The sequence below is a fragment of the Sorex fumeus genome, unplaced genomic scaffold (assembly GCF_029834395.1).
Source record: "Sorex fumeus unplaced genomic scaffold, SorFum_2.1 ptg000213l, whole genome shotgun sequence".
In the NCBI taxonomy this organism is placed as follows: domain Eukaryota; kingdom Metazoa; phylum Chordata; class Mammalia; order Eulipotyphla; family Soricidae; genus Sorex; species Sorex fumeus.
In genome coordinates, this window is record NW_026606270.1 from 748,343 (window position 1) to 764,188 (window position 15,846).

General features: G+C 52.9%; 1 protein-coding gene across 2 annotated transcripts in view; it reads left to right on the forward strand.

Moving 5' to 3' along the window:
• ZNFX1 (zinc finger NFX1-type containing 1) overlaps positions 1 to 12,522 on the forward strand; it is a 28,178-nt gene extending 15,656 nt beyond the window's left edge. For both annotated transcript variants that reach the window (XM_056108423.1, XM_056108424.1), the window contains exons 7-14: positions 1,322 to 1,442; positions 2,656 to 2,906; positions 3,814 to 3,953; positions 5,170 to 5,324; positions 5,667 to 5,812; positions 7,239 to 7,349; positions 7,547 to 7,642; positions 9,135 to 12,522. In XM_056108423.1, the coding sequence (XP_055964398.1) occupies positions 1,322 to 1,442; positions 2,656 to 2,906; positions 3,814 to 3,953; positions 5,170 to 5,324; positions 5,667 to 5,812; positions 7,239 to 7,349; positions 7,547 to 7,642; positions 9,135 to 11,576 (3,462 nt within the window). In that variant the 3' untranslated portion in view covers positions 11,577 to 12,522. The remainder of the gene's footprint in view (positions 1 to 1,321; positions 1,443 to 2,655; positions 2,907 to 3,813; positions 3,954 to 5,169; positions 5,325 to 5,666; positions 5,813 to 7,238; positions 7,350 to 7,546; positions 7,643 to 9,134) is intronic.
• Positions 12,523 to 15,846: the final 3,324 nt, after the last annotated feature.

The following is a 15,846-nucleotide window of genomic DNA, read 5'->3' on the forward strand; positions in this document are numbered from 1 at the left end:
CCTGCAGCGGAAGCAGGGGCACGTCCCCCTTGGGGGAGTTTCTCATGAGAGGCAGCAGAGCGTATAGGTCAGATCAAGACTTTGGAGTGGGTCTCCTGGTCCAGATCCTAGTTTTTCTTCGGGAAAGTTGCTAACTCTTCTGTGCCTGCCTGTCTCCTCTTATGAAATAGGATAATGATAGTTGTTAGGACTGAGGAGAGGGCGCCAAGGACTGGAATGCTTCGTATGTGGGAGCCCCAGACTCAGTCCTCGGCACGGCGTGTGTCACTGAACACCAGGTGTGGCCCCCCCACCCCCGCCCCAGAAGAATAATACTAGGTTGGGCAAAATGAAATTGCCAGTATTGGTGACATTCTCTTGCAGAAGTGACAGTTCTGACAAATCAATTTAGGATTGTAATTTGGTTAAACAAGTATATCTTTGTAAGCTGTGCTTTCGTGGTTGTTTTGTTTGGGCGACTGTCCAGTGATGTGGATGGACGTCTCTGGTCACTCCCAGTCTTCCTGGAGCGCCGTGTGGTTCCAGTGATCCCACCTGGTTCCAGCATGAGTAGCTTGTGCTGTCACCTGTCACCCCAGCAGCTGTTTGTGAAATGCTTAGTGGGAATGTCCTGAGTGCCTGCTACATGAAACTTCATCCTGGCAGCATAGCACAAACAGGAAGATTGGGGGTTTACGGGTGCAGGTCACAAAGACTGGGTGACGTGGGCCAGTATGTGCCTGGGGTACCTCAGGAGTCAGGTGTGATGGCCAGAGTGTTGCTTACCTCCAGAAGCTGCTGGAAATTTGGCGTGATCTTTATAAGGGGGATGCCCGGGAGACCAGGGAAGTGTGAGCTCTGTTACTAGTGGCTGATTAAAGTAAGTTCTTAGGGGGCAGAGCGATAGGAGAGTAGAGAGAACACTTGTTTTGCATGTGGCTGACCTGGGTTCAATCCCCAACGTCCCATATGGTCCCCTAAGCCCAGCAGGAGTGATCCCTGAGCACAGAGCCAGGAGTAAGCCCTGAGCACGTCCAGGGCAGCCCCAGAGCAAGAAGAAAGCAGGCTGTTACACGTTAGACTTGGGAAGTTTCAGCCAACTGGAAAAAGTCTTGTCAGCAAATCGCTTCTAGCCACTTGTGCCATTCAGGATTGGGTATTTGTTTCTCCTGTAGCTCCTGACTTCATTGTGAGAGGCAGAAAGCTTTCTTTGGTGTGAGTGTGTGTGTGTGTGTGGCGGGGCGGGGGGCTTCTTTTGGTTTTAAAAATAATGATAACTGTGGGCCCTTGCCTGTTCTGGTTGCCAGAGAAGTCTCGTGACTGATGATTCTTTCTACGCTAGGATGGTGATTGGGTTTGCTACCAGGGTTGGAAGCATTCTTCTTCCATGATGCTGGAGTGGCTGGGCTTGGGAGTCAGCACTTTCACCCAGAGCGTTGCTCCAGGAGCACCTGAAAACACGGGTAAGACATGTGTACCTGCGTAGCCACATCGAACGCAGGGGACAGTAAGGACTAGAGGAAAGGAACTCGGGCAGTGCCCAGGATACAGGCAAAGGTAGATCAGTCAGATAAAGACCAACAGGAAAATAGATCAGAAGACTCTTGGTAGCCACGTCACAGCATAGGAGTTCTACTGATTGTAAAACATGTTGCAAATACATACGGAAGCTAGAGAAATAGGCATACAGTAAGAATTATTAAACCGGGCAAGATTTGCCCTATAACCGTCCACCGATGAGAATATGGAGTTATATTTGCAGGGTATAAAAAAATCGTAGTATGAGACAACTACCCGAAGACGGTAGAAACAAGGGCCAGGAGGACTGGGCCAGAGTTGGAAGCTTGCCACAGTGGGGGCCGGGGGGAGGGCTGTTAGGGTAGAGAGCTGGAAATGATCCCTGTGGAGGGAACTGGTGCTGAAAGGAGATACAGTGATACGCATGATAACCTTTCAGTACCTGTATTCCTAACCGTTATGCCTGAAAGGAAAGAGGAGGAAACGTGTCTGCCGTAGAGGCGGGCTGTGTGGGAGGGGGTTTGCAGGAGGGAATCGGGGACATTGGTGGTGGGAAGTGTGCACTGGTGAAGTGCACATACGGTGTTTTGGAACATTGGATTCCTGGAACCCAGTCATGAGCAGTCTTGTAACTGAACCTCTCGGTGATTTAATTAAAAAGGGAGGGAAAAAAGAATATGGAGTTAGATTCTTTTCCACTCTGGAGAAGCACTTTTCCACTCTCTGAAACATGTATTCCTCTCTTTCTTTCCTCTCATACTTCTCTCAGTAAATTTCTTTTAATAGAAACTATTTTGAGGGGCTGAAGTGATAGCACAGGGGGGAGGGGTTGCCTTGCACGTGGCCGACCCGGGTTCAATTCCCAGCCTCCCTGAGCACCACCAGGAATAATTCCTGAGTGCAGAGCCAGGAGATTAGTGGTTTTTTGCTTCTTTAAGTATGTATGGACGTGATCATGGCCATGTTTTTATTATTCTGTAGGTTTTTATGTTTATCTGGGGGCCACACCCAGCAGTGCTCAGAGCTTACTCCTGGCTCAGTGCCCTGAGCTCACTCCTGGTTGGGCTTGGGGACCATATCAGTGCCAGTAGCTGCTGTGCCCTCCCCCGTCCTTGGCTTCGCGTCCCCATCCCTGTCCTGCTGGCTCTCTCCTCCTAGCCCAGGCAGAAGGGGAGGAGGAAGAGGAAGAAGGAGAAGAGGAGGGCTCGCTGATCGAGATCGCCGAGGAGGCTGACCTGATCCAAGCAGACCGAGTGATCGAGGAAGAGGAGGTGGTGCGGCCCCGGCGGCGGAAGAAGGAAGAGAACGGGGCCGTCCAGGAGCTGGCGAAGCTGCTTCTGGCCATGCGGCTGGACAACTACGGCCCAGGGGTAGCCGCGGGGCAGGAGCAGGCCGCAGGAGAATGGGAGGTAACGCACCGCCTTGCTTTTCTGCAAAGCCCTGACAGAATAGGAAGTGAGTCTCTGGCTCTCAGTGCCAAGTGGGCGGCACTTAGTTTTCCCCGAACCAGAACAGAGAGTATCTGTTCTCGCTGGAACTGCCACCCATTGTTTTGTGTGCGGTGTGGTCATGTTCTCCTCGGGCTGTATTGGATTTACCCATTTTATTGGCTAGCCTTGGTGCAGGATGGATCTAATTCCGTGAGTATTAAGATTTGGCCCCTCAGAGGATCCTGGCATGAGATGCCATCGTAGAGAAACAGAGCAAATGCGTGTCCTGGGTCTTTAGAGAACCCCCCACACCTAGGAGTTAGAGCAAACACACAGGCTTGGCCCCCTCCCTTGCTCGGAGGCCGCCTTCTCACAGGCCTGAGGATGCTTTCTGATTGGAGACGAGCCACGCGGAAAGCACAGGACGAAGCACAGCTGTCCAGGCCGGTGGGAGACGCATCCATCAGTCACTCTCTAATGTGATATTTAAAGCCGGGACAGTGTGTCTGGACTTGCCCTCGGCTCCTTTCCGTGGTAGAGCCCCACGTCCTCAGAATAGCCCGTGCGTTTCTCTGACAATAGAAGACTGGGTGCTCGGAGTCCTGACACCTGGGGCCGGAGCCAGAGCACAGATTAGGTGCTCGCCGTGCATGCAACTGACCCGGGTTTGATCCCAGACACCCCACCCCAGAGCCCCGCCAGGAGTGACCCCTCAGAGCAGAGCCAGGAGTGAACCTTGAGCACAGCTATGTGTGCCCCCCCCCCCCAAAAAAAAAGGTTTCTTAGATTCGGCAATCCCTGTTTCTGTGCTCTGGGCCCTCCCTGGGGCTTAATCTTGGCCCCCCTCTGTTCAGAGGAGGGCCCTAGCGAGTATTGCTGTCCACAGATGCAGCGCAGCCAGAAAAAGAAGATGAAGAGCAAAGTCAAGGTTGAGCTGCGCAAGCTGAACACCATGACCGAGGCAGAGGCCAATGAAATCCAGGATGTTTGGCAGCTGGACCTGAACTCCCGGTGGCAGCTGTACAGGTACCGTGCCGTGCCCTCCCCCTCCCCGACCAGCTCCTCCATCGCCCCGGGGGTCCCTTTTCGTGGTACCACATAGCCCACCCCTCCAGACTGTCGGCAGCGCTCGGCGATCCGTTGCGCTCTTCTGGGTGCTGAAGATACAGTTGTGGGATAAAATAGACACTTGGGGTGTCGTCACGGAGCTTCGAGTCTTTCCAGGGAGACTAGCTGCAGAACTTAAAAGTCCCCACGAGGCATCAACACTGAGGAAAGAGCGAAGTGCTAATGGTCGGTATTAAAGAGGGTCTGGCTGGCTACAGGTGTCCAGGGAAGTGACGTTGGAAGCAGGAGCTGGGAGAGGAGGTCAGCGCTGGGGCTCCGGGGATGGGATGGGACACACGTGCGGGGGGAGGGGGACTCTGGCTGTCGGGGGGAATTGAAGACCAGCAGCCAGCTTCATAGTCAAAGAAAAGGTGACAGATGTGGGCGAGGCCAGGGTGGGCCCCATCCCACAGGGCCAGGGGGCAGCGTGAGTTTGCTGTGAGGCGTATTAAGGCCATTGGAACGCTGTGTGACTCCATAGTGAACTGGGAAACAAGTAGTGTGGACAGTTAGGGGAGGGAAGGAAGGTAATGGGGAGAGTTTATGAAAACTTGTTGAGCATTTTGAAGTCCCTTGTTCTCTTCCGATAAACCTGTCTTTATCCCAACTCTTCTACACTTGATCTTAGCCAAAAGGCTGAGAAGCGATAGCACGGCGGGTAGGGCGTTCGCCCTACACGCGGCCAACATGACCGACCCGAGTTCAATTCCTCCGCCCCTCTCGGAGAGCCCGGCAAGCTACCGAGAGTATTCGATATGCCAGACACAGTAACAACAAAGTCTCCAATGGAGACGTTACTGGGCCCGCTCGAGCAAATCGACGATCAACGGGAGGGCCTTTTTTATCCCAACTCTTCATCTCACTGACCTTCTTTTTTTGTTGAACATCTGGCACACTTGGGCATTTTGGATATTTCGGTCTCTTTCGGTTTGATTTGGTTTTAGTTCTGCAGCCACACACAGCATGCTCTGGGGTTACCCGGCCCTGGGTCTCCTCCTATGCCCCCAGCCCTCCCCCCGACCGGCCCGTAAGCTCCTTTAGGTCTTGGGCCCCGTCCATACACACAACGCGCTGAGGGTCCCTCCGCCTTCTGACGGTGCCCGACGTCCTCTCCGCACTGCTTGACCTTTCCTAGGCTGTGGCTGCAGATGTATCAGGCTGACACGCGCCGGAGAATCCTCAACTATGAGCGCCAATACCACACTGCAGCCGAGAGAATGGCCGAGCTGAGACTGCAGGAAGACCTGCACATCCTAAAGGACGCCCAGGTCGTGGGAATGACAACCACAGGTACGGGCGTGGCGTCCTTCCGGGCAGCAGCAGTGCTGCTGATGCTGGGCGACTCCTAGGTTGTCTGCAGCCATAGAAAGTCTTAAGGAGGCTGGCCGTAAATACCCTGCAGAGCGACTGAAAGCTAGTTGTGTCTAGGAAACTGTTGGTGAACTTCACCCACTTCGTTCCTGCTGCGTTTGGAACCCTAGCAACAACCCGCATGGGATCCTCGCCCAGCAGTGCTCATCTCCCCCCCGCCCCCCCCCAGTGGGTACCGCCATAGCCCTGGTGACTGAGGACTCAGTGCTGCAGCGGCTCAGGCCATCCACCCAGAGGAGCTGCTTTCTTTGCTCACTCAAGGTGCTGCCAAGTATCGCCAGATCCTGCAGAAGGTGGAGCCGCGCATCGTCATCGTGGAAGAGGCCGCAGAAGTGCTGGAGGCCCACACCATCGCCACGCTGAGCAAGGCCTGCCAGCACCTCATCCTCATCGGGGACCACCAGCAGGTAGGGCGGACTCTCCGGGCAGGAGCGAAACCCTGATCGCGGCTTCGCTCGTCCTTAAGCTTGATACTCGGGCTCTGAGGGTTCTCCTTCCCTCAGCTCCCACCTTCAGTTTCAAGATCCGGTGCTCTTGGCATGTTCTGCAGACAGGGCATCACTGTATCACCTGCCCTGCCGCTTTGCTAGTCAGAGTGGCCATTTATTTCAAAAACATGACTATTTAGGTGGTTTTGGCGGGGACGGTACATGGGGGAGTGTTCCCACACAGTGCTCAGGGTCATGGGGACACTCCCACAGATCTTCCGACAACCAGTTCAGGCCCATAGATGCACACTCTTGAGGCTGCTGCTGTGTGCCTCCAGGAGCTTAGCTGGTGATACTCAGGGCCAGGTGGGGGCCAATTTCAAATTCAGGTCCTAGCCCCTGCTCTGCCGTCTCCTGACCTCTGAGTTACCACCCTGGCCCTTGAACGCGGCCTTTTTTGCCACCCTTTAAACGTATCTTCATAAAAATGCTAAAGTGTTTTTTTTGTTTTTTTAATTAGGTAATGGAGGGTCAGAAAGTCCAGCAGGTGGGGTGCTTTACCTTGCACCTGGTTTGATCCCTGACATTCATGTGGTCCCTGAGTACCAGCAAGAGTAATCTCTGAAGTTTCCCATTACACTTTTTTTTGGGGGGGTTTCACACCCGGCGATGCTCAGGGGTTACTCCTGGCTCTGCACTCAGAAATTACTCCTGGCGGTGCTCGGGGGACCCTATGGGATGCTGGGAACCGAACCCGGGTTGGCTGCGTGCAAGACAAACGCCCTACCTGCTGTGCTATGGCTCCAGTCCCCTTCCATTACACTTAATATCAAAATCAAACCTTTTTTTTTTTCTGTTTTAGGGGCCCCCGCCCCAAAACTTTTAAATCGGGGTCTTCCCGGTAGCACTTGGAGGTGTGGGAGTCATCCTGGAGATAACTTAGTCCACGTGTTTGGGTCTGAGTACTTGAGGCTGAGACCCAGTGACCCTGAGGGGCCACCAGCGCCGCTGCAGACAGTGCTCTGGGAACTCACGGTGCTGGGGTCACAGCTGGGCATCTGCGTGCAGAGCACTCTCTCCAGAACTGGGAGCTGCTTTCCTGACCCAGGACTGGCCTTTTGAAGGACCATCAGTTTCCTCCACGTAGGCGTCAGCTCCTCCCCTGCAGTGTAGGAGGACTTAGCTCCTGAGTCCTCCACTCGGAACCCCCACTCCTGGGCGCACACCCCTGTAGAAGGACTTAGCTCGGAACCTCCGCTCATGGGCGCACACACCTGTCTGGCTTTCATGCCCGGTCGCGCGCTCACTACGCAGACCTTTGTGCCGCCCTGGACGGGAGGCTGGAGGGAAGGGGGGTGCCTGAGTGTGTCCCCAGCCGGCGGTCCTCAGCCCTGTGTCTTCTCAGCTGCGCCCGAGTGCCAACGTGTATGACCTGGCTAAGAACTTCAACCTCGAGGTGTCCCTCTTCGAACGGCTGGTGAAAGCGAACATTCCCTTTGTCCGTCTGAACTACCAGGTGAGAAGCGCGGCCTCTTTTCTTGTCAAGTGTGCGGGGAAGGGGGTTGCCGGGACGTGGGCGTCTCCTAAGCACAAACCTGGTTCCGTGATAAAATGATTCAGTCAGACTCTCTTTACGCCATCAGCCGGTGCTGGGCTGGCGTTGGTTGAAGGCCGCTCTCTGTCCACGTGCCCAGTGACTGTGTTTCGTTTCAGCACCGCATGTGCCCAGAGATCGCCCGACTCTTAACCCCCCACATTTACCAGGACCTGGAGAATCACCCCTCAGTTCTGAAGTATGAGAAGATTAAGGTGAGTCTGCCCTGCCCGGTCTTCCTCAAACTGGCAGTAAACTGGGAGACCTTTTCCTCAAGGCTTTCAAGGAGGAAAAAAAATGGTTTTTTTTTTTTGGGGGGGGGGTGTCAGAGGGGGAGGGCGGATAGGTGGGAAACAGCACGGGTGTTAAAGTCACACCGGGGGTGTTAGGGGGCTAGTGTGGCTCTGAGCTTGGGAGTCATTCCTGGGGGTCCTTGGGATCAAGATTGCCCACAAGCAAGGCACAACCTCTCTAGCCCCTAGAATGAGCTTTTTCCCCCTGTGGTTTAGGTAACAGGGTGATAATAGTATTAGATGTCTGTATTTCTTTATTATTTATGGTATTGACGCAGTCCTCCCTCCCACCATGTAAGTGTCCATAATCCTCCACCTCTGTCCCTGTGTCACCTCTGATCTAGTTATTTCCTCCTCTGCCTCCCTACCCCTGACTCAACCTTTTAAAAAAATGTTTACTGAGAGGAGGGCTAGTATTGTAATTGAGAATACAGGCCTGGATCGCCGAATCCCGAGTCTGCCATTCAGTAGCTGTGTGATGTGTAGAAAGTTACTGATCAGCTCTGAGCATCAGGATCTTCTGTCTCGTATGAATAAGAGTTGCTGCCTTACTAATGTCATTGGATTGACAGGCATGTAAAATGGCCCAGTGGAACTGCTCTGAAACTAATGTCATCATAGCTCTGAAACTAATGTCATCAAAGAACACTTTGGTTCTTTGAACTAGAACGATCACGATCATCCTGTTGTTCGTCGATTGCCTCAAGCAGGCACCAGTAACGTCGTCTTCTTCCTAGCCCTGAGATTTTAAAAGAGCCGTATTCAGTGCTCTTTCAGGGCTAGGAGAATGAGACCCATCATTGTCACTGGTATTTGGCATATTGAGTACGACACGGGAAGTTTGCCAGACTCTGCCGTGCGGAACTAGAACATACTTGGAATATGAGTGCTTGACTATTAATATCAAATATTATGAAAGTTAAAATACATAAAACTCCATCCATTTCATTATTTGGTGTGGCTTCAGAACAAAGCATATAATTAATTTCAGAAATTAAAGGCTAGGCACAAAGTGTATGAAGATTTCTCTGGTCTCTCTCTGGAGCAAGGTCCATGCAAATAATGCATGTGAAGACAGAAATGAAAAACTGTCATGGCGGGCTGGGAAGTGGCCCAGCAGGAGGGCGTTTGCCTAGCATGTCTAAGCCCTGGGTTCGACTCATGATCTCACACACACACACACACACACACACACTTTGACCCACTCTGCCCACACCCCAGATGCACGTGCATCATACAATCGAAGTTTTATATTTCCTCCCCAGCACTATTAGAGTGAAGCCAAGCAATACTAGGTGTGACCCTAAATTAAACATGTGTGTGTGTGTGTTTGTGTGTGTCTGTGCGTGTGTGTATTGGCGGGGGTGCTCCAGAGAGAGGAATCGTTTACCATGTGACTTCTTTTCCTTTCCAGGGGGTCTCTTCCAATCTTTTCTTTGTGGAGCATAACTTTCCTGAACAGGAAATCCAAGAAGGCAAAAGCCACCAGAACCAGCACGAGGCTCGCTTTGTCGTGGAGCTGTGCAAGTACTTCCTGTGCCAGGAATACCTCCCCTCCCAGATCACCATCCTCACCACCTACACCGGGCAGCTCTTCTGCCTGCGCAAGCTCATGCCCGCCAAGACCTTTGCTGGCGTCAAGGTACACGTAGTAGACAAATACCAGGGGGAAGAGAACGACATCATTCTCCTGTCACTGGTGCGGAGTAACCAGGAAGGCAAGGTGGGTTTTCTCCAGATCCCCAACCGCATCTGTGTGGCCTTGTCCCGTGCCAAGAAGGGCATGTACTGCATCGGAAACATGCAGATGCTGGCCAGGGTGCCCCTGTGGAGCAGGATCATCCACACCCTCCGCGAGAATGCCCAGATAGGCCACAGCCTCCGGCTGTGCTGCCAGAACCACCCAGAAACCCACACCCTGGTGTCCAAGGCGTCTGACTTCCAGAAGGTGCCCGAAGGCGGCTGTAGCTTGCCCTGCGAGTTCCGACTGAGCTGTGGGCACGTCTGCACGCGGGCCTGCCACCCCTATGACTCTTTACACAAGGAGTTCCAGTGCATGAAGCCGTGCCAGAAAATCATTTGCCCGGACGGGCACCGGTGTCCCCGTGTTTGCTTCCAGGAGTGTCAGCCTTGTCAGGTCAAAGTACCCAAAATCATCTCTCGGTGCGGCCATGAACAAATGGTCCCATGTTCCATGCCCGAGTCGAAGTTCTGCTGCCAGGAGCCTTGCCCCAAGGTCCTCAAGTGCGGGCACGACTGCAGTCACCTGTGTGGCGAGGAGTGCGTGCGCCTGTGCTCAGTCAAGGTCTCCGTGAAGCTCAAGTGTGGGCACAGCCAGCAGGTGAAGTGTGGCAACGTGGAGGACCTCATGTACGACCTGCCCGTGGAGTGCACCACCAAGTGTGACATGGTCTTAGCCTGTGGGCACCCTTGCCCCGGCACCTGCCACAGCTGCTTCGAAGGGCGCTTCCACCAGCGCTGCCAGGAGCCCTGCCAGCGCCTGCTCATCTGCTCCCACAAGTGCCAGGAGCCCTGCATCGGCGAGTGCCCGCCCTGCCAGCGCACCTGTCAGAACCGCTGCGTCCACAGCCAGTGCAAGAGGAAGTGCGGGGAGCTGTGCAGCCCCTGCGTGGAGCCGTGCGTCTGGCGCTGCCAGCACTACCAGTGCACCAAGCTCTGCTCGGAGCCCTGCAACCGGCCCCCGTGCTACGTGCCTTGTACCCAGACGCTGGCCTGTGGCCACCCCTGCATCGGGCTGTGCGGAGAGCCGTGCCCCAGCAAGTGCCGGGTGTGCCACCGGGAGGAGGTCACCCAGATCTTCTTCGGCTTTGAGGACGAGCCGGACGCCCGCTTCGTGCAGCTGGAGGACTGTCACCACATCTTCGAGGTGCAGGCCCTGGACCGCTACATGATTGAGCAGAAGGACGATGAGGTGGCCATCAAGTTAAAGGTCTGTCCCATCTGCCAGGTGCCCATCCGCAAAAACCTGAGATACGGGACCAGCATCAAGAAGCGCCTGGAAGAGATCGAGATTATCAAGAAGAAGATCCAGGGCTCGGCCGGAGACATCGGCGACCGCCAGGAGCAGCTGAAGGCCATGCTGGAGAAGAAGAGCCTCCTCTACCAGCTGCGCCAGGAAGATTTCGAGATGCTGGAGGAGAAGCTGGCTCAGAAGAACCTGTCCGTGAGGGACCTGAGCCTCGTGGAGAACTACATCAGCTTCTATGACCACCTGGCTAGCTTGAGGGATTCTCTGAAAAAGTTCCACGTGGTAGAAAATTGGGGAGTGGAGATGCGCCTGGATCAGGTGCACGAGTGGATCGCCCGGAAGCGGCTGAGCTTCAGCAGCCAGGAGCTGGACGACCTGCAGAGCGAGCTGCAGAGACTCACGTACCTGGTGAACCTCCTGACACGCTGCAAGATGGCAGAGTGGAAGTTGAGGGGCAGCACGCTCGAGGAGGTGCTCAGTGTGCGGCAGATCCTGGAGAAGACGTGTAAGTTCACCCAGGAGGACGAGCAGCTCGTGCAGAAAAAGATGGACGCTCTGAAAGCCTCCTTGCCCTGCTCCGGCCTGGGCATCTCCGACGAAGAGCGCGTGCAGATCGTCAAAGCCTTGGGCTTCCCGCAGGGCCACTGGTTCAAGTGCCCCAATGGCCACATCTATGTGATTAGCGAGTGTGGGGGGGCCACGCAGAGGGGCACGTGTCCTGAGTGTAACGAGGTGATTGGCGGCGTGAATCATACTCTGGAGAGTAGCAACCAGCTGGCTTCCGAGATGGATGGAGCCCAGCACCCTGCATGGTCCGACACAGCCAACAACCTGATGAACTTCGAGGAGCTCCAGAGGGTGCTCTAGGGAGACGGCGCCCCGCGGCCTCTGCTCGGCCACATCTGGCTGGAGCAGGCAGCCGCCTGGAGAAACTGAAGATCGCTTTTTACTATCGTCTTTTAATCTTAGCACCTATTTAAGGATCCACTTCTAGGGCTTGCCCACGTTTCTAGGTTTACCCCTGCGCTAGAATAAGCACTTTACCTCCAGAACTGAGAGCAGAATTAACATTTCTCCTCTTTCTCTCTCTTGCAAGTTAGTGGACAGACTCCCTGGAGCACATTTGAGCTCCGCCTAGGGCTCTCTCGTGATTCTGGGTCTGACTCGATCTTTTTCTGCAGCACTCAAGGGCCAGAGTATGAGTTCGGCTAATAGACTCACTCTAACTCCCAGGCCGTAACTTGCAGACTAACTTTTATGCTAATGACAGAGGCCCAGAATTACGAACTGTTTATCCTTCCATGGAGCACAAGAATCCTGCCTGCCTTCCTCCTTGGGGGCAGTGATGCAGCAGACACTTGACTAACACTGGCCCAATCACATCTTCACCGGGGGCTGGAGGGCTGAACGTGAGTCTGCAGCCCGGGGAAGCAGGAGCTGTCCCTGTGCCCTTTCCGTGACCGCTGTGGGGTGGTGATTTCTGTGCCTGCGGTAGCAGTGCTGGTTCCCAGGGGACCCCAGTGGAACGGAACTGACATCTGTCACCAGTAGCACCTATCCAAGTCTCAACACCCTCCGCTGCAGGGTTAGCATGAGCAGCTTCTGCAGGCCCCGCCCCTCCGCCAGCAGCCAGCCCCGCAGGCCTGCTGTCTGCCTACACATTCTCGGTCCAGTGTTCCCTAGGACAGACACTTAGGCATCTCAGGTCTTTCTAATGTTGGCGAGAAAAACGTCCCTTTCCTATGTATGCATTTCCTTTTTTGTCTTTACTATGCACTTTAGCCTATAAAGCCAATTAATAAAAACTGATTGAGAAAAAGTGGTGGTTGATGATTGTACTCAACTGTTCGAAGCCGCTAAGCAGCCTTGAGTCTGAAGGCCCAAGTGGAGACGCGGCCCACAAGAGGCCCTTTGTGCGCTGGGTCTTTGGACCCGCCCCCTTGGCGTCATTGTTGCTGGTATTTTGGTGACGGATGGCACATCGAGTTGCAGTGCTCGCGCACTTGGCCGGTGTTCCTGGAGGGGCTGGACTCTAGCTGTGGTCGTCCTACCAGCTCTGCTATTCGCACCATCCTTCAGCTGTGCTCACACCTTGCATTGGAGTTGCCAGAAGCAGCTCTTGGCACCAGGGACTGGCATGACAGCAGCGCAACCAGGGTCATACCCAGTGTGTGTGTGGTGGTCCTGGGCTTGGAAACCACCATCTTAGGGCTATGAAGCAGTTGTTCTAAGCCACTGAACTGTCCTTCTGGGCACCCTAGCAAATCATTTTTACTCGTGACCAAAAACTGAGGATGGTGGTTTGGGTGTTTGCAGGTCACTCCTGGCATTGCTGAGGGTTGAACCAGGGTTGACCAGATGCAAAACCTGGACATGAATCTCTGTACTCTCTAGTTCACAAATAACTGGCAGGGGAGCGGGGCTGAAGGGGTAGGGGGTTGGTCCACACCTGGCTGTGCCCGGGGCTTCCGTCTAGTTTTGATCTCAGTTATCACTCCTGGCAAGCTCAGGAGAACATATGGGCTGCCAGGGATCAAACCCAGGCTGGCTTTTGTGCAAGGCAAGCACTTTACCCACTGTACTGTCACTCTGGCCCCTAAATTTTTCTTTTTAAACCTCTAGTTGAAGTCTCACCAGAGGAAAAGGGTTTTTTGTTTTGGTTTAATGGTTTGTATTTAATCATTGTCAAAGCATTGCAAAGCTGTTCATGATTGGGTTTCAGTCTTAAATGTTCCAACACCCATTCCTCCACCAGTGTAATTTCCCAGCACCAATATCCCCAGTTTCCCTCCCATCCCCTCTAAATATCCCCTCACCTTAGCCTGTCCCCATGGCAGGTCTTTCCCTCGCCCTCTCATTCTAGGCATTACAGTGTATACGGTTTTCCAGTGTGACCATTTCCAACTATTGTTACGCTAAACCCTCCTCTATCTTTACTACCCTCCAGCCCTTACAAACCTGTGGTAATTTCCAACAGTTGACCATTCTCGTGGCCCGTTTTCCCTGGCCTTGGATAATTTCATACATACATATATGTATGTGTGTATATACACATATTTATGTGTATACATAAATATTGGGCTGGAGGAATAGCACAGAGGTAGGGCGTTTGCCTTGCACGCAGCCAGCCTGGCCAAGCCAGGTTCTATTCCTCTGCCCCTCTCGAAGAGCCCAGCAAGCTACCGAGAGTATCCTGCCCGCATGGCAGAGCCTGGCAAGCTACCCGTGAAGTACTCAATATGCCAAAAACAGTAACAAGAAGTCTCACAGTGGAGATGTTACTGGGCCCGCTCGAGCAAATCAATGAACGGGAGGACAGTGAGTTGCAGGTGTACAATATACATATATATATTATATATCCCACAAATGGTTGTATTCTGTATCTGTCCCTCTCCTTCTGACTCATTTCACTCAGCATGATGCTGTCCATATCCATTCATTTATTGGCAAATTTCATGACTTTATTTTTCCTAACAGCTGCATAGTATTCCACTGTATAGATGTACCAGTGTCTTTATCCATTTGTCTGTTCTTGGGCACTCGGGTGTTTTCCAGATTCTGGCTATTGTGAATAGTGCTGTAATGAACATGTGTGTACAGATGGTATTTCTGCTGTTTTTGGGCCCCCGGGGTACATTCCCAGAAGTGGTATTGCTGGGTCCAATGGGAGCTCAATTTCTAGTTTTTTTGAGGAATGTTCGTATTATTTTCCAAAAAGGCTGGACCAGTAGGCATTCCCACCAGCAATGAATTGAATCCCTTTCTCCCCGCACCCACCCCAGCACTGGTTGGTTGTGTTCATTTGGATGTGTGCCAGTCTTTGTGGTGTGAGATGGTATGTTGTTTGATTTGCATCTCCCTGAAGAGTAGTGACAGAAGCAATGTTTAACAGTGTCCTGGTCTTGCTAGAGTAATGTCCACAGCTGTCAAAGTATCTAGTTCTGCACCTTTTTTTTTTCTTTCATGGGGGTATGGGGGGGGGGGGTTCAGTGTAAAGATCTACCTTAGGGATCTTCTAAATACATAGTGACTCACCTGTACTCCAGCAGTTATGCCATCTGTCATTTAATGAATTTGAAACTCTTGGAAATTACTAAGTACAACCCAAACTGCTTCAGACACATTCTTCAATGTTCAGGGTATACGCTGCTTGATTAAGTCCCTCACCCCTGGCTTTTGGGTCACACTCGGTGGCTCTCAAGGCTTACTCCTTGCATTCAGGAATCAGTGATGCTCGAGTATGTCAGGGGTCCAGCCTGGTTGGCCTCATGCAAGGCAAGCACCTTGCTCTCTGTGCTATCACTCCAGTTCCTGGTTTTATGTTTTTGTCGATTTGGTAGTGGTTGCATCCCTGGCCTGCACAGGAATGCCAGAGTGCTGGGATGAAACCTGAGTTTCCCACAAACCACACATCCCATCTAGTGCAGGCAGGGGAAACAGTCTGTTTGCTTTCTGAAACAACAACAAACTTCCAATATACTTTTCTCCAGCCTCCTACAGCTTTTATCTAATCCTCAAGGGAAATTCAGAAAAGTGGATTTTGTGGGGCAGGAGCCATAGTATACCAAGTAGGTTGTCTACCTTGCAAGCAGCCAGCCCAGGTTCAATCCCCACGGTTCAATCCCCACTATCCCATATGGTCCCCTGAGCACCGCCGGGAGTAATTCCTGAGTGCAAAGTCAGGAGTAACTCTTGAGTGCAGAGCCACACCCAGAACATGAGGTGTGGCCCAAAAATTTTTTTAAACTGGATTTTGCAATGAAGAGTAAATTTATGGTATCGGAGTCCCTCTCTAGCTTTTCAGGGTACTTTCCAAGATAGGAGTCAGGATAATAAAGGTTCAGGGGCCAGGGAGATTGTTCAGTGTGCTGGAGCGCATGCTTTAAATAAAGGAGCTTCCGGTTTCATCCCTGGCAGTATATACACCGCCAGGAGCAAACCTTAACCTCATGAGCTGTCAGGCACAACAACACACACACAAAAAAAACAGGGTCAGGTAGAAATGAACAAATGCTAATTCTGGACTGGAGAGATCGCTCAATGGATCAAGCACAAGCTTTGCATGCTGGAGGCCCAGGTTCAAGTCCCAGGACCACATGGCCCCTCAAGCACAAGCAAGAACAATCCCTGAGCACTG